At 40.8% G+C, this 22,786-nt stretch overlaps 1 protein-coding gene across 1 annotated transcript; it reads left to right on the top strand.

The window, feature by feature from the left end:
* The first annotated feature begins 5,968 nt into the window (after nucleotides 1-5,968).
* Nucleotides 5,969-22,508, top strand: LOC108412360 (G-protein coupled receptor family C group 6 member A-like). The gene is made up of 6 exons (XM_037538124.1): nucleotides 5,969-6,120; nucleotides 6,218-6,509; nucleotides 10,697-11,500; nucleotides 15,725-15,931; nucleotides 16,016-16,133; nucleotides 21,222-22,508. Exons 1-6 carry the CDS (start codon nucleotides 5,969-5,971, stop codon nucleotides 22,313-22,315), a joined length of 2,667 nt encoding a protein of 888 aa, XP_037394021.1. The 3' UTR covers nucleotides 22,316-22,508.
* The last annotated feature ends 278 nt before the right edge of the window (nucleotides 22,509-22,786 follow it).

Genomic DNA, 22,786 nt, shown 5'->3' with positions numbered 1-22,786 from the left:
AACAAAAGTATAAGCTTCTTACCACATGAAATAGTTTTTAGACTGAAATGACTAAACATTTTTACACTCTATTAATTATTAAATCAAAACAGTGTTTTCATATAGCACCTTTTCATACACTGAATTCTTTCAAAGTTCTTCAAAAATAAGTGAAAGTCACATTAATATTATGATAAATAAGCAACACAGTCCTGACAAAGAAAAAACAACCCATTTGATTAAGTCATTAGTACTAGGACGTGTGTTCCTAAGCAGATGTTTATGATCTATAACCAACATTTAATTTCACTTCAGTCAAAAACAAGTGCTGTCTGGTTTACATTGCTAACATATTTCAAATACAGTGTAGTGACCGGTATTGTAGAGTCAAATGAATAGAATGAAGTCCAAAAGGCTGAAGTTAATACATTCAGCTCCATACTTATTGAAACACCTGGTAAAGATATATTTTAAAAAAGGTCATAAATGCTTTTTGTGGCTCAGTCTCACAGACACTAAGGCCCAATCCCATTTCTTTTTTTCCCCTGCCCCTTGTTTTCAACTGTCACACTAACCCCTTGGAACAAGGTTACAATGGGTAGTTGTTGAAATCTTGCCCTACAAAAAAAAAGCATTGCTTCGTTAACAGGCTACTAACGGGTGGAACGGGAAAGTTAGCTAGCTATCTATCGAGATATTAGCATGCTATTAGTGATTTTGTATGATTGTTATGAAGAAAATGACCATAATACACTGAAATGACAAACTAAGAAAATACAATGGCTTATCGTCATTTTTTTAACTGAGAAATTACTCACATTTGTGGGTTTCTCTGGTCGCTCGCGCAGCTATCTTGCCATTTTTTTTCTGATAATATTCCATTTGGAGTGAGCCTCTAAAAAAATCTCCATTTAGTGTGCCAAGTAGCCCTAACACCTTGCCCTACCCCTCCATCTCAGCAAAAATTGGGACACCCTAACCCTAGACATGCAAAACAGAAGGCTGAGGGATAAGTAGTAGGGTCAAGGGGTGAAATGGGATTGGGCCTAATAGAAATATATACCCTTTAATTGAAATAAATTAAGAACAAAAAAATTGACAAGATATTTCACAAATATTAGCACCCAATGCATTTAATGCTTTGGGGCCAGGAGTTCAAGAGAGCAACGTGATCAAACGTTTTTAATGCAGTACCTCCTGAAGATCACAGCCAGCATATACTGTTTTTCAGTCATGTCACTTTCATACACAGATTTCTCCAGATTCTCTGAATCTTTTAATATTATGTGGAGTTCTCTAGTTCTTTGCTTTTTTACAGTATTCTTGAATTATTTCACTATTTGATCATGTAGTCTTTCACAGAGTGGTAAACCCCTTCCCGTCTTTACTTCTGCAAGACTCGGCCTCTTTAAGATGCTCTTTTTAGAACCAATCATTTTACTGAGCTATTGCCAATTAATCTAATTAGATGTTCCACCAGGTGTTTACACAACTTTACCAGTCTTTCGTCACCCTGTAAACAATGTCCAGAAGGCTTTTGGTCTCTTCCAGCGTCGAGGGAATGTCAAAAATGGAGCATCTGGTTTTTGGAGTGGTCTGCAGCTTATTCCATTGTAGTGATGATTGGAACAGTAATAGGTGCTCTACTGCTGGTGTTCTCATTCATCTTTTACATCCTACACAGAGAAAAACCCATCATAAAGGGCATCTTAGTCATTTCATGTCTGATGAAATTTGGCCTGATGGTGAGTTTTGGAGGTGTAATACTTTTCTTAGGCAGCCCAAACATCCATGTTTGCAGAGCACAACAGACCATGTATGGTCTTGGGTTTACTCTCTGTGTGTCCTGCATTCTGGTTAAGGCCCTTCACATATTCTTAGAGTTAATGTCCTCTAATCCTACAAAGCAGCGTGAACTAAGAAAGTTTGATAAGCCCTTTGTCATCATAGGAATCCTCACTGCTATTCAAGCTCTCATCTGCATCTTCTGGATGGTATTTGATCCTGTTGATGTTGAGGAGAAACAATCAAAAACTCAGTTACTTACCCTGAACCGTCTGTGCACTCAGGGCTCTATGTATGGCTTTGGTGCGATGCATGTCTACATTGCTTTACAAGCTGTGGTAGTGAAGAGTAATGTGACAGGGCTGATGGTCTTCAGCTTGGTTCTGCTTTATTCCAGGCTTTATCACCAAAACTGAATTGCACCTTATGGTTCAAATCTCTGCCATTATGGTCTCCAACTTTGGAGTAAACAGTCACTTCAACCTGAAAAGGTGGTTGGTTAGTGTAGTGGGTAACACCTCTGCCTTTTATGCTGTAGACTGGGGTTCAATCCCCACCTGGGCAAACACCCTACACTATACCAATAAGAGTCCTTGGGCAAGACTCCTAACACCACCTTCACCTACCTGTGTAAAATGATCAAACTGTAAGTCGCTCTGGATAAGAGCGTCTACTAAATGCCATAAATGTTTAAGATCCTCTGAGAAAAGGCTGAAACATCAAGGACAGCAAGGGTAGTAATCTACACTGTTAGAAATAAAACATCTGTGCAGGTACATTTTATGTTCATCAAGGTACAAACAATGTAAATGTTCCCTCAAACGTACACCGGTTGCTTTAATGTCCGATTTGAATACATTAAATAGGTGTTTCCCATATTTGTACCTTTCATAAACTAATGCTTTAAAACAGAACAATAAAATTAAAAGCCTGGCGACGAGACGGGGCGTGTGAAGTCAATGCAACTATCCAATGGATCCAATGGATTATGGTACAGTTATGTTCCCTGACTACAGGTACTGAGATGTAGTCTTGATGGTACCACTACAGTGACAAGAGGGGACGTGCCCCAGTGACCGTGTAGTACCCTTATTTCTGAGAGTGTAGTGAAAAAATGCAGTGCTTTGAATGAATGCTCTTTCACCCACAGCTAGAACAATGTAAAGGGCAAGGACAGTGGGCAAGTCACGTCTCAGCATACAATGTTTATACAGACCACACCTACCGCTCTGCTGTCTGGCACAGCAGAGCACAAGCAACATCTCTGAGAATGCTTGGCACGGTGACAGGCCTATTCACACCTTTCCTGTAGACCCAGAACTTGTATTTTATCAGATGCTGACACTTGAAATCTGTGATCATTTGATTTTCAGATAAAGCTTGGAGCAGAAAGTACTTTCAACTGTCAAACAATCTACATATTCTACACTGAGAAGTTAAAATGTTTGTGATTTTTTTTTGAGTAAAATAAACATCAGTGAGTGCATTTAGGTTCTCTTGTTGGGCTTATCTATAAATGCAAAATATAGATTACTGTCCCCTTAGGTTGGATCATCATCCACTGATTTAGAAGCTACAAATGAGCAGGTAACTTCAACTGATAAATAAAGACGCAGTGAAAAAGATGCACTGGAAGCTGCGAATAAGTAGTAAATTTCGGCCTTGTACAAACCCAATTCCAGTGAAGTTGGGACGTTGTGTAAAACATAAATAAAAACAGAATACGATGATTTGCAAATCCTTTTCAACCTACATTCAATTGAATGCACTACAAAGACGAGATATTTAATGTTCAAACAGATAAACTTTATTGTTTTTTGCAAATATTCACTCATTTTGAATTTGATGCCTGCAACACGTTCCAAATAGGTGCCACAGAGTTAGTCAGTGAACAGAAGTAGGTGAATGCGCTTTCAATGAACAGAAAAATGCTTTTCATGTTTGCAGCCACACACGTCCAAAAAGAATTTGTTCGGATATCCATCCATCCATCCATCCATCCGCTTCTCCGTCAGGGTCGCGGATTTGTCCGGATAATGCAACATAATAGGGAGAATAACTCACAGAACTTTTACTTTTAATACTTAAGCATATTTAAAAGCAAATAATTTTGTACTTTAACTCAAGTAGAGACAAACTGAGAACTCTGACTTTTTCTGGAGTAATATTTTACAAAACTTTCATTTAATTACAGGGGTTACTGAACTTTGTCCTACACCTGGCCATCATGCAGCTTTTCCATACTTGTTCATGATGGTAATATTTACATGTATAAGCCTACAGTTCATACAACTTTTGATGGCTTATATGCTGTGAATACCATTAGTGACATAGTTCGACTTTAACTTTAAACTGCTGTGGTCTACTTACCAATCACCGATCATTGGGGAACAATTAAGATTAAGTGACCCTTATTAGTCCCACATAAGGTAAATATTACCTCTGCATTTAACCCATCTGTGAAGTGAAACACCAAATACACACTAGCGAGCGCACGCACACACACTAGGGGGCAGTGAGCACACTTGCCCGGAGCGGTGGGCAGCCCAATCCACAGCACCTGGGGAGCAATTGGGGGTTAGGTGTCTTGCTCAAGGACACCTCAGTCATGGACTGTTGGCCCTGGGGATCGAACCAGCAACCTTCTGGTCACGAGGCTGGTTCCCTGACCTCCAGCCCACGACTGCCCTGAAATCATAAGCAGGGACTTAGTTTGTTTAGTGGCATATACAGGAATATAACGGCAAGCCGTTTAAGTGTTTTTTCTTTCCATTTTACAAAGTCAAGCATAAATAAAAATGTTAGATTGTGTTTAAAACATGCTGTGTCAACGTTACATCATATCAACATCATCAAAACTGACTTCCATAAATGAAGTATATGTATTTGCCGTACCACCAAAACATGCAGATGCTGCAAGAAACTGCCAATGTAATTAAGGTAACATTTTTAAATTAATAATTTCAATGAATTTAATTAATCTGGTCTACTGATCAAAGTTATTCTATTGTATCTGCACACTGTGTAACATTTTAACAACAGACATTGCTGTCAGAATAAATTTGATGTATCTCAGGCTGTTTGACCTTGACTTCTTTTTCACAGCAGGTGAGCAGACGAACCGAAAGACAGGATGGTGGAATTAATAATAATAATAATAATAATAATCTTTATTTGTATAGCACCTTTCATACATACATGCAACCCAAAGTGCTTTACAGAATAAATAAAAAGAAAACAAAGATAAGCAAAACACATTAAAAGAAATAAAGATAGAAGGAAACAAAATAAAATAATGAAATAAACTGAAAAAGATAAAATGAAAGAGATAGAACAGACAAAAGTCTCTTAACTAAAAGCAGATCTAAACAGGAAGGTTTTAAGATTACTCTTGAAGCTGTACAGGGATGTAATGCCTCTTAGCTCCTCAGGAAGAGAGTTCCAAAGCTTTGGGCCGTAGTGGCTAAAAGCACCCTCGCCAATCTTTAACCGGGTTTTAGGAATCACCAGTAGATTACTGTTTGAAGACCTGAGAGACCTGACAGGAACATATCTCACCATCATTTCACTGAGGTAAAGAGGAGCAAGACCATGAAGACATTTAAAAACCATCACCAGAACCTTAAAATCTATTCTAAAACTGACAGGTAACCAGTGCAGTGAGTGGAGTGCAGGTGTAATATGATCTCTCTTTCTTCTGCGGGTCAAGACCCTTGCAGCAGCATTCTGAACTCGCTGTAGGTGAGAGATAGAGCTCTTTGGGAGAGCAGATAAAACAGCGTTGCAATAATCTATCCTTGATGTGATAAATGCATGGACAAGTTTTTCACTATCAGCAGGAGAGAGCATATCTCGGACCTTAGCGATGTTTCTAAGGTGAAAATAAGCTGTCTTGCATGTAGTCATGATGTGTGATTTAAAGAATTAAGTACGTCATATCTTAGATGTGCATTCTGTACTGGGTGTGATGCTTTTGATTTCCATTCAGGCATTGAATGAATGACACACACGGTAGAGAGCAGTTTTTGTTCCATACTTAGACTAAACAGGTTCTGCTCCTTTGCTGTGGCTCCTGCTCTCCCACATTCCTCCTATAAAAGGTTTCGGTTTACAACCAGTTGTTCACCAAGTTACCCTCAAATGCCTTCATGACATGGCGTCATGTGTATCTTCTCTGTGTTTTTGCGCGTTGTGGGTGGCTGTAATGTCGGGGTTGGGGGTCCGCTGCGATGATACGGCGTCCCTGTCTGGGGCATATGCACCTGGAGACATTATCATTGGGATTCTGGGATCAGTTCACTCCAAAGTAAAAGACCTTCAGGATCGGGTTCGCCCGGACAAATATACCTGCATAGAGTAAGTGAGAGAGTTTGGCTTAATGAATTAAGTCTTATTGAATACCAGTGCTGATTACATGTCACTGTAACCGGCTCTCCTTCTGTCTACTTTCCAGCTTTGATCTCATACCATTTGTACAGTCTCTAGCTGTAATTTACACCATTGAAGAAATCAATGACTCTGGATTTCTTCCTGGGATTCGGCTTGGATATCTGATGTGCGATCCCTGTGTATACGGCACTAAAGCCTTACAGTGCGTGGAGCACATGCTTGCTATTAACAAGACGCTTGCAGTCTTCGCCGACAACTCAAACTTTACTTCGCCAGTGAAGGTTTTCATGGGCGAGAGATATTCTGAGCTGTCCATTCCTGTGGCCAAACTGCTGAGCCTCTACATGATTCCCCAGGTAATACTGGTCAATTAATGGGGTCCTGAATATAGCCAAATACTGAATGATGCGAGATGTTATGATGTCACTTTTTAAAACTTTAATATGGTAATATATACTTTTACATGGTATACTAGCAGCCAAGAAGCTAGTTGTTGTATTTCCTACGTTTTGTACACATTCTATACATCATGCCCATTAACTACACATCAGACCCACACATGAAGACCCTGTGCTCTCAAAAACGCATAGTTAATTCTCTTGATGCGGTTTATTATAAATATATAGGTTAGTATTTGTGTCTTTTGTCTTACTACAGGACTTGTTTCATCCGCATTGTCAGCTGTTTTGAGATATTAAGATTTTGCATTCTAAATAGCAAAACTGATAGGTGGAACAAAACTGTGTCATACATAAAAGCGAATTCTAAGTGGACACTAAATGTACAATATCAAAATACCATCAGGTTTGTAAATGGAACGGGTTTTTTTGGGAACAGGACAAACGCAGACAGAGCCTTCTAATCATAAAGACTCACTTTCTGCTATAAGGTTCTGTCTAGCATAACATGAAAAAGAAGCAATGATTTTCAAGGAACACGAACAGGTCACTTAAAATTAGTTTTAAAAGATAAAATTAGTATTGTAGCAGAGTGTCTACATTATCAGAAAGTGCAAGTTAATGCCTTTTATGACATTTTTATGACATTTTACGACAAATCATTTTTCTAATTTAAAAACACATTGCTTTTATAAAGTTCAGTGCTAAATATGGATGTCCAGTACAGACGTCAGTTTTATGTAGAAACCATCAGTTTAAGTGTAGCCGTCAGTCTGAAGGCAGAATGAGGTTTTATACCAGAAATGTGACTCTAATGAGCCAAAATGTTTTATTTTGGGAGAAAGAAGAAAAAGAAAAGCTGGATGAATGAAAGAAAGTGATGTTTATGTTGTAATTAAGACCTCATCAATTCAAATGTTCACTATTTAATGACATGAAACTCCTTGGAATCACCGGTGGCTCCAAAACATACTTCATCATATTCTTCATAACTTTCATATTTCATAAGCTACATTTAAAAGGTGGGTGTCGTATGAGGCTGTAACTTATTTCCAGTCAAATAGATGATGTCATTTTTAAACTTCATAATAAAAGAAGCTGAACCTTACAATATATATATATATATTTTTTGTCTACTGAAAGTCGACTCATTTTTCCACAAATCTGGGCTATAAACTATAAACAGATGGTGTCTCTTCAGTGATCTGCTCCATAAAAATTATTTTAAAAAAAATAAGTGTTTAAGATTTTTGGCTTTCAGCAGTAAATTGTAAGCATACAGCAATACACTCATTGGCCACTTTATTAGGTACACCTTCCTAGTAAAAGGTTGGACCCCTTTTGTCTTCAGAACTGTCTTTAATTCTTCGTGGCAGACTTTCAACAAGGTGTTGGAAACGTTCCTCAGAGATTCTGGTTGGTTATTTGAGTTCCTGTTGCCTTTCTATCATCTGGAACCAGTCTGCCCATTTTCCTCTGACCTCTCACATCAACAAGGCATTTTCGTCCACACAACTGACCGCTCACTGGATGTTTCCTCTTTTTCGGACCGTTCTCTGTAAACCCTAGAGATGGTTGAGCGTGAAAATCCCAGTAGATCAGCAGTTTTTGAAATACTCAGACCAGCCCGTCTGGCACCAACAACCACGCCACGTTCAAAGTCCCTTAAATCCCCTTTCTATCCCGTTCTCTACATGCCTAAATGCAGTGAGCTGTGGCCGTGTGATCGGCTGATTAGCTATTTGTGTTAACAAGCAACTGTTTTGGTTACCTAATAACATGGCCAGTGAGTGTATGTGTATAATTGTAAAACATTTCCTGTTAATTTGAGGGGAACTTTTACAAATAAATGTGTTCATTTATTTCATGCAGTTACTGAATAATTTGGTCATGTAAATTCAAATGGAAAAAAACTAAATATCCCCACGAGCACAAAAGGTTAAGGCTTAATATTTATACAATTTAATACATTTTTTTTAAAGAACTGCAAGGAGACAACATGTTTTCATGTTTCAGTTTTATAAACTTGGACACAAATACATACAAACAAGAAATAGTTATTAATTTAAGTTAATCATCATCAATTATCAAGTCATTGCAAAACATTTAAAAAAAAAATGCAACAACCTGGTTTCTACTAACAATTAAAAATAATTTTCATCTCAATTTCATGAAATAACTCATCAGATTGAGCCCTATAGCCTTATAGGTCCAGTTGCAGTCAATTGGGGCTTTTTTTCAACAAAGCACTGTAATACTGTCCATCTGCAAGCCGCTGGCTCTAGAGGTCGGACCCTTGTTATGTCTGATAAAGACCCCACAGCTCCTCTGCCCCTCTTTCTGCTACCTTTACCTCATTAGCCTGGAAAAACAGAAAACATGCTTACCACGTCAGAGATCAGGGTCACTGACTAGCTAAAGATTACATTAAAGTCTAGTGTTAGTCTTTCTGCAATCAGTCATTTTAATACAGAGGTAACAGTTAAACTGTTAGGGAATAAAAAAAAAAAAAAAAACCTCCTCAAAAACCCAAACTTACCTTGATATGCTCGCCACCTAATATTAGCATTAGCTGCCAGACTAACATTAGCAAATTAGCATTACCTGGCTAGCACGGTAGCTAGCAATAAAAATAAATAAATAAATAAATAAATAAAAGCAAGGTCCAAAATGATAAAGCCTAACTTCCCCATCATTTGCACATGTGACAGGGAGAAGGGTTCCAACATACCTCCAACACATAACAAAGGGTAAATGAGGGACAGGTGAAAACAATCAGGGGCAGAGTCACGAAACGAGGGGCTGGACTACAGATACCAAAACAAAGGAGCACATGGAATATCAAAACAAAGGAGCACATGGAATATCAAAACAAAGAAGCACATGGAATATCAAAACAAAGAAGCACATGGAGTAGTGGGAGGAGCCAACTGTGTCAGTACTGTTGTTGTTCATGAGATCATCAGTGAAGTTCTCCATCTTGAAATTTCTCTTAACGTTTTGCATTGAGTGACATCTTCTCACTTAGCAGTGCAGCGACTCGACAAGTAGCAGAGCCCGATTGGCTCACAGATAGAACCCAATAGAATAAAGTTAGAGTGTGACTTTGCAGATACAACCCTTTTGTTTTCTAGTTAAAAAGTCCCAAAATCTCAAAAATACACCTCAAATAATGTTAAGAAGTTGTCAGAGAATAAGAACATTTGAATAATTCAGTTTTGACAAAAATGTCACACAGAACCTTTTAATTCCAAGGGGATGATTTATCCGTTAAAATGCAGACTTCCTTTAATACTTTGATTTTAAAGACTATCCACTGGATGTTGTATAACAACTTTAGTTTTGTGTGAAACATCAGTTGAGAGGTTTACTACATAGTGACACACAGATTTTGGCTACAGGACATTCAAGTGCTAACAAATTTAATGTCTAATAATAATGATTGTAGCAATTATTTAAAGTAAATTAACACATTTTAAAATTATGATGATGCAAAAATGTGACCGTGTAGGTTTAATTCCAGCTGGACTCAAGCTGGTCTGCCCTTATCTCATCTGATCTGCACTAATAGCCTCTCACTGTAACACCTATATGAAAGCTATTTGGCTTTCATAGTTGGCTAATGTAGACTCAGTTATTGATTGGGACAGTGGCTGAGGTTAAATGGAATATCACTGTATAAAATAATGGAATGCACAAATTCTGTCCAACTTATTTCTACCCTAACTGTACATTTACAGAAAATGTGCTGCTTGAAATCAATTAGTGCACATGCACTTCATAATCCGAGCATAATTGGATTTCTACAGTTATCTTGCTATTGAAGTGTTATGTCATGTAAAGAGCATATTCCAGTACTTTTAGATAGGAGTAAGGTTTAGAAATCTGATAAAACGAGCTAGATTTTGGATTTTGGCATGTATATGTGTGAAAACAGACCATGGTACCAGAAATAAGCAAGCAGTGTTCAACACTGCAGGCATGAGATGGCAACAAAACGCTATTGGAGTATGCATAGTTTGCAAAGTAGTAGAAATACGATTACTGCTTCACTAACATAGAACTGGAGTTTTCTCTCATTAGCTAGTTACCCACTATTGTTGGTTTGCACACAGATTAATTTCACTTTACCTTTCTCTTAACAGATCAGCTGCACATCTTCTTCACCAGCCCTGAGTGACAAGTTACGGTATGCATCCTTTTTCCGTGTCATTCCAAGTGATGTATACCAGACAAAGGCACTTGCAAAGCTCATGGCATACTTTAACTGGGACTGGGTTGGAGTGGTGTCGATAGATGATGACTATGGAAAACCCGCACTGGAGAATTTTCTGCTGGATTCAAAAAAAGAACACATATGTGTAGATTTTCAGGAGCTGCTACCGAACTACCTGGGCTTCATAAATATTGAACAGCGCATCACGGAAGTAGCTAATCGTATTCGATCATCCACTGCCAAAGTTGTGCTGCTCATCTTGAGACCGGAACTTGTTGAAATGCTCTTTCAGGAGCTGATTAAGACAAACACTACTCGAATCTGGATCGCCAGTGATGCCTGGTCAATGGCACGCCTTGTAATGAAGATGAAGAACATAAATAAAGTGGGAGAAATATTTGGCTTTACATTTATCACTTCGAACATTCCAGGTTTTGAAGACTACCTCCAGCATCTGACAATAAGCTCAGGGGAAAAGAATGATTTCATCAAAGAGTACAAGCAAATTAGGTTCAACTGCAGCTCTGATCAGCAATCAGAGCACACATCACCCATAGCCTGTAATATAACAGACCCCCAGGAGGCAAATGATGACTACCTGCTCCACGCTGTGCATTTGACAAAGGCCTACAGTCAGAGAGTGGCAGTATATGCCATAGCTCATGCCATCAAGAAAATCCTTCAGTGTAACGACACCGCCTGCTCTGGAAATACCAACTTCATGCCATGGCAGGTAAAATCAGCACATTATTTGTTTATAACAGCAAAAATAAATAAATGTAACAATAAAGTTAAAGCTGGTATGTCAATTATAATGTTGATAACAGAAAAGGTTTAGTGGCTTGGACTCAACTCAATTCAAGAGACAATTTTTGTAATGAAACTTGACCAAATCAGAAATTCCAAATCACATGACTTGATGAATTGAATTGCTAGTGCATGTTGATATAATTTAAAAAATGTGTAATCCCCCCAGATGTAGCTACACTGTAAAAAATTAGAGGTCAGTTCAACTTAAAATGATTTAGTAACTGATTACGTGGGTTTTCTTGAGTTGATTCAATTTGAGGACACCAGGGTTCACACAACTCAAAGGTCTTAGGTCAAAAATTCTCCAAGCTGCTGTTTCTAGATCTGCATCTCGGTTAGATGAACTAAACTGAATGTGTTTTCACTCAGTTTCTCCACTAGCTGGCACTCCTTCTATCACACAGTCCCATCTGGCATATTCTACTCTTGGGTTTCCAGATAATGGACCGCTGTGGTATTGCTGGGATTCAAACTCACAACCACCTGATTTTGGGATGAATTATTACACCACATGAGATGATACCACACTTCAATGTCAAAACAACAAATATTTTCTCCAGTGTATTTGTAGACACAAAATCTGAGTTCCCTTCCTGGATTGGGGCCTTGTGGTAGAAGGGCTTGTGTGGTCTAGGGGTCTTCAGAGCCAAGTTGTCGGGAGCAATATGCTCCTGGTAGGGTCTCCCACGGTGAACAGGTCTGGAGTGAAGACCCAGACTAACATGATCCAAAAACCCACCATGAAAAATGGGCACAGAAAACTGTGTACCCTGCCCGCAGTAGCATCACCGGGACCTACGCCTGGAGCCAGGCCTGGGTGTAGTGTCCCCTGACGAGCGCCTGGTGGCCAGGCAACCCACGTAACTCGGTCAGGTTTAGCCTGAAGAGGCAACGTGGGGGGAGTAGGGATACTCCCGAGTCCCCGGCTGGTGGCCATGCAGTCATTGCCATGCCAGGCATGGATTGTCCATAAGGAACACCAAGTTCAAACACAAGGATGTTCATAAGTGTACATGGTACCAGAGCTCCTTGGGTCAGAGGTCAATGATCGACTTTGTTGTCATTTCATCTGACTTGGAACCATATGTTCTGGACAGTAGGGTGAAGAGAGGTGCTGAGCTGTCAACTGATTACCATATGGTGGTGAGTTGGATCAGATGGCAAGGAAAACTGATGGTCAGATCCGGTAGGCCCAAGCGAATAGTGAGGGTGTGCTGGGAATGACTGTCAGAGGCCCCTGTTCGGAATGATTTCAACTCCCATCACCGGGAGAGCTTTTCTCATGTCCCGGAGGAGGTAGGGGACATGGAGTCTGAATGCACCCTGTGGGGGCGGTAACCCAAGAACCCCATGGTGGACACCAGTGGTGAGGGAGGCTGTCAAGCTGAATAAAGAGGCCTTTAGGGACTGACTCCCGACTCAGAGAGGTACTGACAGGCAAAAAAGGTGGCAACCACAATGGTGGCAGAAGCAAAATCCAGGGTGTGGGAGGAGTTTGGTGAAGTCATGGAAAAAGAGTTTCAGTTAGCTTCAAGGAAGTTATGGACAACTATCCGGTGACTCAGGACTGGTCAGGGTGGCTGCACCCAAGCTGTATTTGGCAAGGGTGGAGAAACTCTGACTTTAAATGAGGATGTTGTCAGTCGGTGGAAGGAGCACTTTGAAGAACTCCTTAATCCGGGAGACATGCCTCCCTCACAGGGGTCAGGGCCGGAGGCCTCTTGCAGGATAAACTCCATTTGCAGACAATGTTGTTGTTTTGGCTGAATCAAAAGGATGCCTCCTGCGCTCACTGGAGTGGTTTGTAGCTGAGTGTGAAGCGGTTGGTATGCGGATCAGCAACTCCAAATCTGAGTCCTTGGTCTTGGCCTGGAAAAGGATGGCATGCCCACTCCAGGTAAGGGGAAAGGACCTGCCCCAGGTGGAGGAGTTTAAGTATCTCAGGGTCTTGTTCACAAGTGATGGGAAGAGGTATCATGAGATCAGCCGCAGGCTGGGACAGGCGGCAGCAGTAATGCGGTCACTGTACCGGACTGTAGTGGTGAAGAGGGAACTGAGCCATAAGGCGAAGCTCTCTGTTTACCAGTTGGCCTACATCCTGACCATCACCTGTGGTCATGAGCTGTGGGTAATGACCAAAAGAATGAGATCATGAATACAAGTGGCGGAAATGAGCTTTCTTCGTGGGGCGGCAGGCTACACTCTATTTGATAGGGTGAGGAGCTCGGCCATCTGGGAGCCGCTACTCCTCCACATTGAGAGGAGCCAGCTGAAGTGGTTCGGGCATCTGACTCGGATGCCCCCTGGACGTCTCCCGGTGAGGGTGTACCAGCCACGGCCTACTGGGAAAAGACCCCGGGGTTATTATATGTCCAAGTTGCCCTGGGAGTGGCTTGGGGTCCCTGGGAATGAGCTGGAGGAAGTTGCGGGGGACAGGGTCATCTGGTATTCTCTGCTCTACCAACTGCTACCTGCATCTGGAGCAAGCAGTTAACAACAACGATGATGATGAAAATGTGAGTTGTTTCCTGTGTTCCTGAGTGGTGCAGTGGACTGAGCCATCTACCCAACAGGAGGTTGTGAGTTTGAGCCCCAGCGATGCCATAGCCATCCATGAGTGTGTACTCAATGTCTAGCAGGATGGTGTGATGGAGAGAGGTGAGGAGGTTGAGTATAAAAAAACAAGTTCATTTTATTTACATAACTGAGATGCAGTACTAAAAGCATTAAGAGAACTTTTGACTCAACTAAGAAATCTGAGTTGTGTGTCCTCAAGTTGAGTCAACTCAAGAAATGTGTACTGAGGTGAGCAAAACTGGGGAAATGAGAAGCAGAACTGAAACTAATGAGCTGCACTTATATTTTATTGTACTGCACTGTGTTTTGTAATTTATTGTATTGTTTTTATTGTATTGAATGGCACAGAGTTCTGTGTTCAGCTCTGCTCCTTTTCTCTCTGTATCTACAGTGACTTTTTGTTTCTAGCAGTATCTGAGCTCAGGACTGTCTTTTCTCTATGCTATTGGTAAATATAAGATAGGAGCATCTGCTAAATGCTGTAAATGTAAATGTTCTTTTTTAGTATACTTACAGCAGCATGTTTTTATAGTTGCTCAATTTCCAATTAGTTCTGTCTTTTAAACTAGGCTGCGAGCTTGAGCTTTGAACAGAAGTAAAGGGTATGTTTAGAGCCAGGACTCATTTTGTGCAATAGCTGCTGCATTTCCATCTGTCAATAGTATTCGCTTGATGTCATTCTTGTCACTTGTCAGACCCACTGATTCATCAATGTCACATTAGTTAATAAATTACACTTAAAGAATGAATCTGTTTATTGTTTTGTGCAAGCACACCCAAGACATAAAAAAGTTTAATGCGTACAATCAGTTTAGAAAGTTTTTTTTTGTATATTTTTGCCTGATATATGTGCACCTAGTGTGAAATTTGGCTCTCAGTCTTTATCTACATTGATGTGACTGATAAGCATAGCAATGCACAACAACGCAGAGTAGGCAAACATAAGTATTTGTTGTGTTTATAAAAAAATATTTTCATAACCTTTACATTGTAAGTAACACTACACGAGTAACACTATTTATTGTTGTTCTTCGAATAACATCAGTCTGTGGCTTTAGTTCCCACTTTCCCCCCAAAAATATTGGAAAAGTGAGTTTCCTCCATCCATTCTGTTCAAAGTTTCATCACAGTGACAACTTTTTTCTGGAATTCTGTGAAGCTGCTTTGTGTCAACATCCGTTATAAAAAGTGCTATACAAATAAATTTGATTTGATTTGACTCTCTTCCTAAGCCCATGCTCTGTAATATGACTGTTTTTTTATATTGGCCAAATTTGTTATGGGACTTTTTTTTTAAGTGCTTGGTTTGGTCTGCTGAAATATTTTGCTGGGCCCATCATTTTATGACCCCTGCACTGTACCAACTGTAACCTATTATATACTTGAAAGATAGGTGACATTACGATGGTGGAAGAGACAAAAAAATCTCAGGCCTGACTCGACATTTCTGATATGTTAGGCTGAAAGACTTATACCTAGTTTATACCTCCAGAGTGATTATGTGTTGACATGCGGTGACAGTTTTTATATGAGTCAAGATGTCTTTGTATTTTTATATGTATATTTTCAGCTTGTGGACATTCTTCGTAAAGTGAACTTCACTTTGGATGATGAGACATATTCCTTCAATCAAGTCGGTGACTTTGAGAATGGTTACGATCTCATAATGTGGAAAGACAGTGGTGATGAAAGAATACCTGATTCAGTGGGAAGATTTCTCATAAAGAATGATAAAGTCGAGGTTGATGAGCATAAAATTCCATGGACCAACAGCACGGTGAGAATAACTTAAATGTGTTTTGTCCCGTTAGCATTATTTAATGCATTGGAAACTAAAAATACTTGATTTATTTATCTTTAGGTGCCCAAGTCTAGGTGTTCAAAGCCATGCCCCCTGGGCACACAGAAGAACATATCAAGCATCTCCTGTTGTTATACCTGTACCAACTGTAGTGAGGGATACTATTCTAATGAGACAGGTGAGTAAATTATCTAAAGTGGCATGCAAATGTTTGGGCATCGCTAGTCTGAATTTCTTTTGCTGTGAATAGTTAAGTTAGTAGAAGAGAGAAGTTAAAAACAAAACATTATTTTCAAAATTAGAAGAAAGATTAGGGTATTATCTTTGAGTGAAATTTTTTGAGTGAAAAAAGTCAAGGACCACCATGAAAGTTTGGGCACCTCAAGAGGTTTGAGCTGTCATAACTTTTACCAAGATTTTAGAACGTAATTAGCCTTGGAAAGTAGGCATTTCAAAGCTTTGTAAATACTGTGACTCCTCAAACCTGATCTCAACAAGCATCAGCTCTGGGGTCCTCTAAGCTGCTGCCTGGTGCTCTGAAAAAAAATGAAACAATTGACGTCTACAAAGCAGGAGACGGCTATGAAAAGACAGCAAAGCATGTTAATTCGTCATTTTCTCAGTGCATAATGTAAGAAGTGGCAGTTAACAGGAATGGTGGAGGTCACGTTGGGGTCTGCAAGACGAAGACAACGTTGAGAGTACTGCTTGCAGGTCTGCTAGAAAGGCTAATCAAAACCCTGATTCGAATGCAAAAGACCATAGGGCCATTTAGCAGACTGTGGAGTGGTGCACTTGCACAAATAAAGCCTTCATGGAAAAGTCATCAGGATAAAACCTTTTCTGCATCCTCACCACAAAGGTCGTCATCGGAATATCTGAAGAAGCTGGGTGCATTAAGGAAACAAGTCATGTGGATTGATGAAGTTAAAATAGAACATTTTAGTCATAGTGGTGTATGAACACCTCTCCGACTGTTAAACATGGGTGTGGATCGGTCAGGCTTTGGGTTTGTAGCCAATTCAACAATTTAATTTCTGTAAGGAAAATTTACATTTTAGTAGTGAATACTACTAAAAATAACACTTCAGTACGAGTAAAAATTCAGTTTTCATTAGTAAAAACATTTTTTTGCTAATTGAACTCCGATGTAAAATTGTAAATTGTATTGTAAATTGAAAATATGATCAAAACTGCTAGCAATGAAATTAAGTATATAATTAGAATTGGAGTGCTTATTGTTTATTTATTTATTTGGATTATTAGCCAAATCTACTTTACACACCAAAGAGGAGGATTCACTAAATATCAAATTAGACACAGGAAGATGAGTCTGGGATAAATACACTGCTAGTTGAAGGTTTGAGAGAAACCTGTCTTTCTTTGAAACACTCCTCATGTTCTGCTACAGAAACAGTTAGAATGTTTGCCATGATCATCTGTCCAAACAGATTAAAACATGTCTTTTAAATATATTAGTAAAATATTTTTACATGGTGGGTCTTCACCTAAGAGGGCAACCCTCTGAGCAGAATGCCTGAGCAGAGCATCAAAGCAGATCATCAGGCACCGCTGCTTAGCTGGTTTGTTTTTAGCCCTTTTTTTACCCCAACTAGGCAACACAGCATTTCCATCCATCCATCATCATTGACCTCTAGTCCAAACAGGGTCGCGGTAGCAGTTGGGAGAGCAGAGAATCCCAGATGACCCTGTCTCCCGCAACTTCCTCCAGCTCATTCCTGGGGACCACAAGCCGCTCCCAGGCCAACTTGGAGACATAATCCCTCCAGCGGGTCCTAGGACAACCCCGGGGTCTTGTCCCGGTAGGCCGTGCCTGGAACACCCCCACCGGGAGGCGTCCAGGGGGCATCCGGATCAGATGCCCAAACCACCTCAATGCGGAGGAGTAGCGGCTCTAATCTGAGCTCCTTCCGGATGACCGAGCTCCTCACTCTATCGCAGAGCGTGCAGCCTGCCACCCGAAGATGAAAGCTCATTTCCGCCGCTTGTATTCGCGATCTCGTTCTTTCGGTCATTACCCACAGCTCATGACCGTAGGTGAGGGTTGGGATGTAGACTGACCGGTAAACAGAGAGCTTCGCCTTTTGGCTCAACTCCCTCTTCACCACTACAGTTTGGTACAGTGACCGCATTACTGCTGCCGCCTGTCCCAGCCTACGGCCGATCTCACGATCCCTCTTCCCGTCACTCGTGAACAAGACCCCAAGATACTTAAACTCCTCCACCTGGAGCAGGTCCTTTCCCCTTACCTGGAGTGGGCATGCCATCCTTTTCCGGGCCAAGACCATGGACTCAGACTTGGAGGTGCAGATCCGCATACCAACCGCTTCACACTCAGCTGCAAACCGCTCCAGCGAGTGTTGGAGGCATCCATGTGATTCCGTCAAAAGAACAACATCATCTGCAAATAGCAGAGACGCCACTCTCCGGCCTCCACACATAATGCCCTCCTGACCCCGGCTACGCCCTGACACTCTGTCCATGAATATCACAAACAAGAGTGGAGACAGGGCACAACCCTGGCAGAGTCTAACACTAACACTGAAAGAGTCTGAAGGCCGATTACTCTGACCTGTTGTTTGGCGCATAAGCACAGACAACAGTCAAAGTTTTCCCCTCTGTGATTTTAATTCGCACTGAGGTGACCCTCTCGTCCACCGGGACAAACTCCAACTGCCTGGTCACCAGCCAGGGATTTGTGAGTATCCCCACACCCGCCCGGCGCCTCTCACCCTGTGCAACCCCTGAGTAGGAGAGAGACCAACCCCTATCCAGGAGTTTGATTCCAGAGCCGACACTGTGGGTGGAGGTGAGCCCAACTATATCTAGTTGGTACCTCTCAACCTCCTGCACAAGTTCCGGCTCCTCCCCCCCCAGTGAGGTTACATTCCATGTACCAAGAGCTAGTTTCTGCTGCAGGGGCCTAGGCCACCTAGGGCCTCCCCGCAATCTCCCACTGCCAATATGGCACTGCACCGCTCCCCCATGCTGGACCTTGCGGGTGGTGGGCCCACATGGCCTCCTCACGTTGCCTCTTCGGGCTGAACCCGGCCGGATTACATGGGCTACCCGGCCACCAGGCGCTCGCCGTGGAACACTACCCCCAGGCCTGGCTCCAGGGGTAGGTACAGGATTTTTTATGTACAATATGCATGGAGAATAAACTTTGGATCATGTTAGTCTGGGTCTTCACTCCAGACCTGTTTGCCCTGAGAGACCCTACCAGGAGCATATTGCTCCCGACGACTTAGCTCTGAAGATCCCTAGACCACACAAGCCCTTCCGCCACGACAAGGCCCCGATCCAGGAAGGATCAAAGGAACAAAAACACAGCTTTTATTTTATTTATTTATTTATTATTTATTTATTATTATTATTTTACCTTTATTACCTTTATTAAGCCTTGTTTTAACTGTCAATTTTTTTATCCTTCCGAGCCTCTGCACTGACTACCCTAAACTACGGACTTCTTGTTTTTATTTCATTTAAATCTACAAGTTGTTTTTGCGCCATGCCTCTCCTCAGCTCTCCAGCTGGATGTGATGGCTGAGCCAGAAGATTAGTGAACTCAAAGGAAGAATCTCTGTGCTCTACCAGATCAAACATGATGAGGATCTCCTTGACTTCTTGCTGGCTGCAATGCAGGCAATCAGCTCCGGGCTAGACGGCAGTCTTCCCTGAATAGCTGCTACAGCTGTCCAGGACGAGGATCACTGGCCTACCTATATAGAAATAAATCCTTATAACACTCATCACTGCAGACTGTATGAAAACGTTGGTTGGCCCTCACTAGCACCACGGTGGGAAACACACTGGTTTATTTTTATTTATAAAACACACCCCGGCCACTTGCCAGAATATATTACTTCAATGATGTCTGTAAATATTGGTATTTATCAGACTCGCTCCAGTGGCTGGATCACATGCCAGGTACCGAGGGTTTTTACTGAACTGGGAAAATCTGCTTTTATTTACAGTGCACCAGCGAGCTGGAATTCACTACAGGAAACACTAAAGCTCAGCTCGCTGGGTCACTTGGTCAGTTTAAACTTCTACTCTCTAACAACCTCCATTCTGCCTGCAACTGTTTTCCCTGATTTTTTACTATTTTTATCTTATTTTCATTATTTATTATGTATTTGTTACTTTACCCATTATTATTCATATTATTATTCTTATGATAATTATTTTATTATTTACTTATGATAATTATTTTATTTAGATTTAATTAACCTTTACACTTTAGCTATGTTTTAATTATTTTATTATTTGTATTATATTTTTATGTATTTTTTTATTATTGCTTCACTTTTTTATACTTCATTTTTTAAATTTACTTTTATTATTTGATATGTTCTTACACATTATCAGTCCCTTACTCTGTATTACTGTCCTGATTGGCCCCTCCCGGTCCTGTCCATGTGTTCGTGTTTGGTTTTGGTCTAGTCCACATGTTTCTTTTGGTTTCCTAGTCTGGCCTCTTGTTTTGTGACTCTGGCCCGATTGTTGCCACCTGTTTTCCGTCTGTCCCTCGTTATCCCTGTGTTTTATAAGCCCCGTGTTTGCCCTTTGTATTCGCTGGTCTTTATACTGTTTGATGTTTGTATGTGCTGTTTGATGTAAGGCTTGTGTGTGTAGTATTTGTATTATTTGAAGAGTTTTCGTTAAGTGTTTGGGCTTCTGTGTTCCTTGTCATGTCTGTCCCTCCTGCTCTTCATGTTAGTAACCTGATCCTGGACTGTCTTCACCCTGATTTTGGATTTGCCCAAAATAAAAGTCGCTTAGCTCCGCACATCTGTCTGCCTCCTCGCTCCCCGACGTTACCATTAACTTGACAACATTGTAAATGATCTAAAAATGATCATCTAAAAATCCAAAGAAAAAATGCCAGATAGAAAGAAGCCTGCATTTGCATCTGAGATTTCATCCCCATCTCACCCAAAGAGGAAGATGCTGAATTTTAAAATTTGGTCAAAAACTAGACCTCCCAGTCTTTTACAGTTTTCCATAAGTAACAGCCTACAAAAAACAAAACACACAGCCTGTTAAACAATCCAATATGTCAAGCATCCCTTTGACCAAAATTGCTTCCGTATAGTAGTTTTGTCTCAAATGTTGGAAGAAGCAGATTTGTGGCCATCATGCAATAAATGAGTCCTACAGCAACATGTTTGATATTGAGAAAAAATCCATCTACCTATTCCCTGTCTGACTTCTATATGTTCCTCTTTCTTTCTCTCTACAGATCAACTTACCTGTAAACAATGTCCAGAAGGCTTTTGGTCTCTTCCAGGGTCGAGGGAATGTCAGAAATGGAGTATCTGGTTTTTGGAGTGGTCTGCAGCTTATTCCATTGTAGTGATGATTGGAACAGTAATAGGTGCTCTACTGCTGATGTTCTCATTCATCTTTTACATCCTACACAGAGAAAAACCCATCATAAAGGGCATCTTAGTCATTTCATGTCTGATGAAATTTGGCCTGATGGTGAGTTTTGGAGGTGTAATACTTTTCTTAGGCAGCCCAAACATCCATGTTTGCAGAGCACAACAGACCATGTATGGTCTTGGGTTCACTCTCTGTGTGTCCTGCATTCTGGTTAAGGCCCTTCACATATTCTTAGAGTTAATGTCCTCTAATCCTACAAAGCAGCGTGAACTAAGAAAGTTTGATAAGCCCTTTGTCATCATAGGAATCCTCACTGCTATTCAAGCCCTCATCTGCATCTTCTGGATGGTATTTGATCCTGTTAATATTGAGGAGAAACAATCAAAAACTCAGTTACTTACCCTGAACCGTTTGTGCACTCAGGGCTCTATGTATGGCTTTGGTGCGATGCATGTCTACATTGCTTTACTAGCTGTGGTGTGTTTTGGATTGGCCTTCAAGGGGAGAGATGATGAGACTGATCCTATAGTCTTCAGCATGCTCATCCATCTGTTTGCCTGGCTTTGCTTTATTCCAGTCTTTATCACTCAATATGAGTCACGCCCCATCGTCCAGATCTCTGGCATTATGGTCTCCAACTACGGAGTCATCTTCTGCCACTTTGCCCCAAAATGGTTTAAGATCCTCTCAGAAAAGACATTGGAGACAGAAAAAACCCCAGTTGCTCCTCTCACAAATGACTCAGACTCTGGAGTAATTTCTAACTTCACAAGTGGCTCAAGAGAGTCAACGCACAGCCTTTCACGGAGCCGATTCAGCATTGCAGAGTCAGAACCATCCAACTGGGATATTAGCAGCCTGCATCTGTCTGAAGTCAGTATAGCCTCATTTAGGCGTCGGAGACAAAGAAGTTGGAGATCAAAAAGTCTGAGACCAAGAAGCCGGAAGTAATTTATAAGCCTGTTTGGGTTGAATTGGTTTATTCATCTGTACAATCTGTAATTAAATTCTTACATGTCTTACCAGTGATAAACAACAGGACAAGCAAGTTTCTAGTGGGTTGTATTTTCTACAAACCCAGAAGTCTGCATCACCATGGTCATACCAAAACTAAAACTTGTATAAACGATAAAAACTACCAAGACTAATGGTTGAATGACTTTTTTGAAGCATCTGTCATTTTTCTAGTTAAAATGTGTTTCATATGGATCCACACACTAGGAAACTAAGCCGAAGAGTAGTGGTCAAAACCCGTTTTTTTCTGCAGTTTGTGGTGATATCTACATCTACTGCTTGGACACAATTTAAGTTATTAAGCCATCTCAGATGGTGGCTACTTGAGCCTGTGATTTTCTTAGGGAAGAAGGTAGGAAAGCACTGTTCCAGATTTTCCAGGGTGTGTTATAAAACTGTGTTGTGAGA

Source organism: Pygocentrus nattereri, chromosome 4, assembly GCF_015220715.1.
Source record: "Pygocentrus nattereri isolate fPygNat1 chromosome 4, fPygNat1.pri, whole genome shotgun sequence".
Classification (NCBI taxonomy): domain Eukaryota; kingdom Metazoa; phylum Chordata; class Actinopteri; order Characiformes; family Serrasalmidae; genus Pygocentrus; species Pygocentrus nattereri.
This window is presented reverse-complemented; position numbering and strand designations above follow the sequence as displayed.

Bases quoted from the DNA above. Each gene is read 5' to 3' on its own strand.
- LOC108412360 (XM_037538124.1), top strand. From the start codon at position 5,969: ATGTCGGGGTTGGGGGTCCGCTGCGATGATACGGCGTCCCTGTCTGGG. The intron at 6,510-10,696 runs GTAATACTGGTC...TTCTCTTAACAG, and splicing joins GCCTCTACATGATTCCCCAG to ATCAGCTGCACATCTTCTTC. The intron at 15,932-16,015 runs GTGAGAATAACT...ATTTATCTTTAG, and splicing joins TTCCATGGACCAACAGCACG to GTGCCCAAGTCTAGGTGTTC.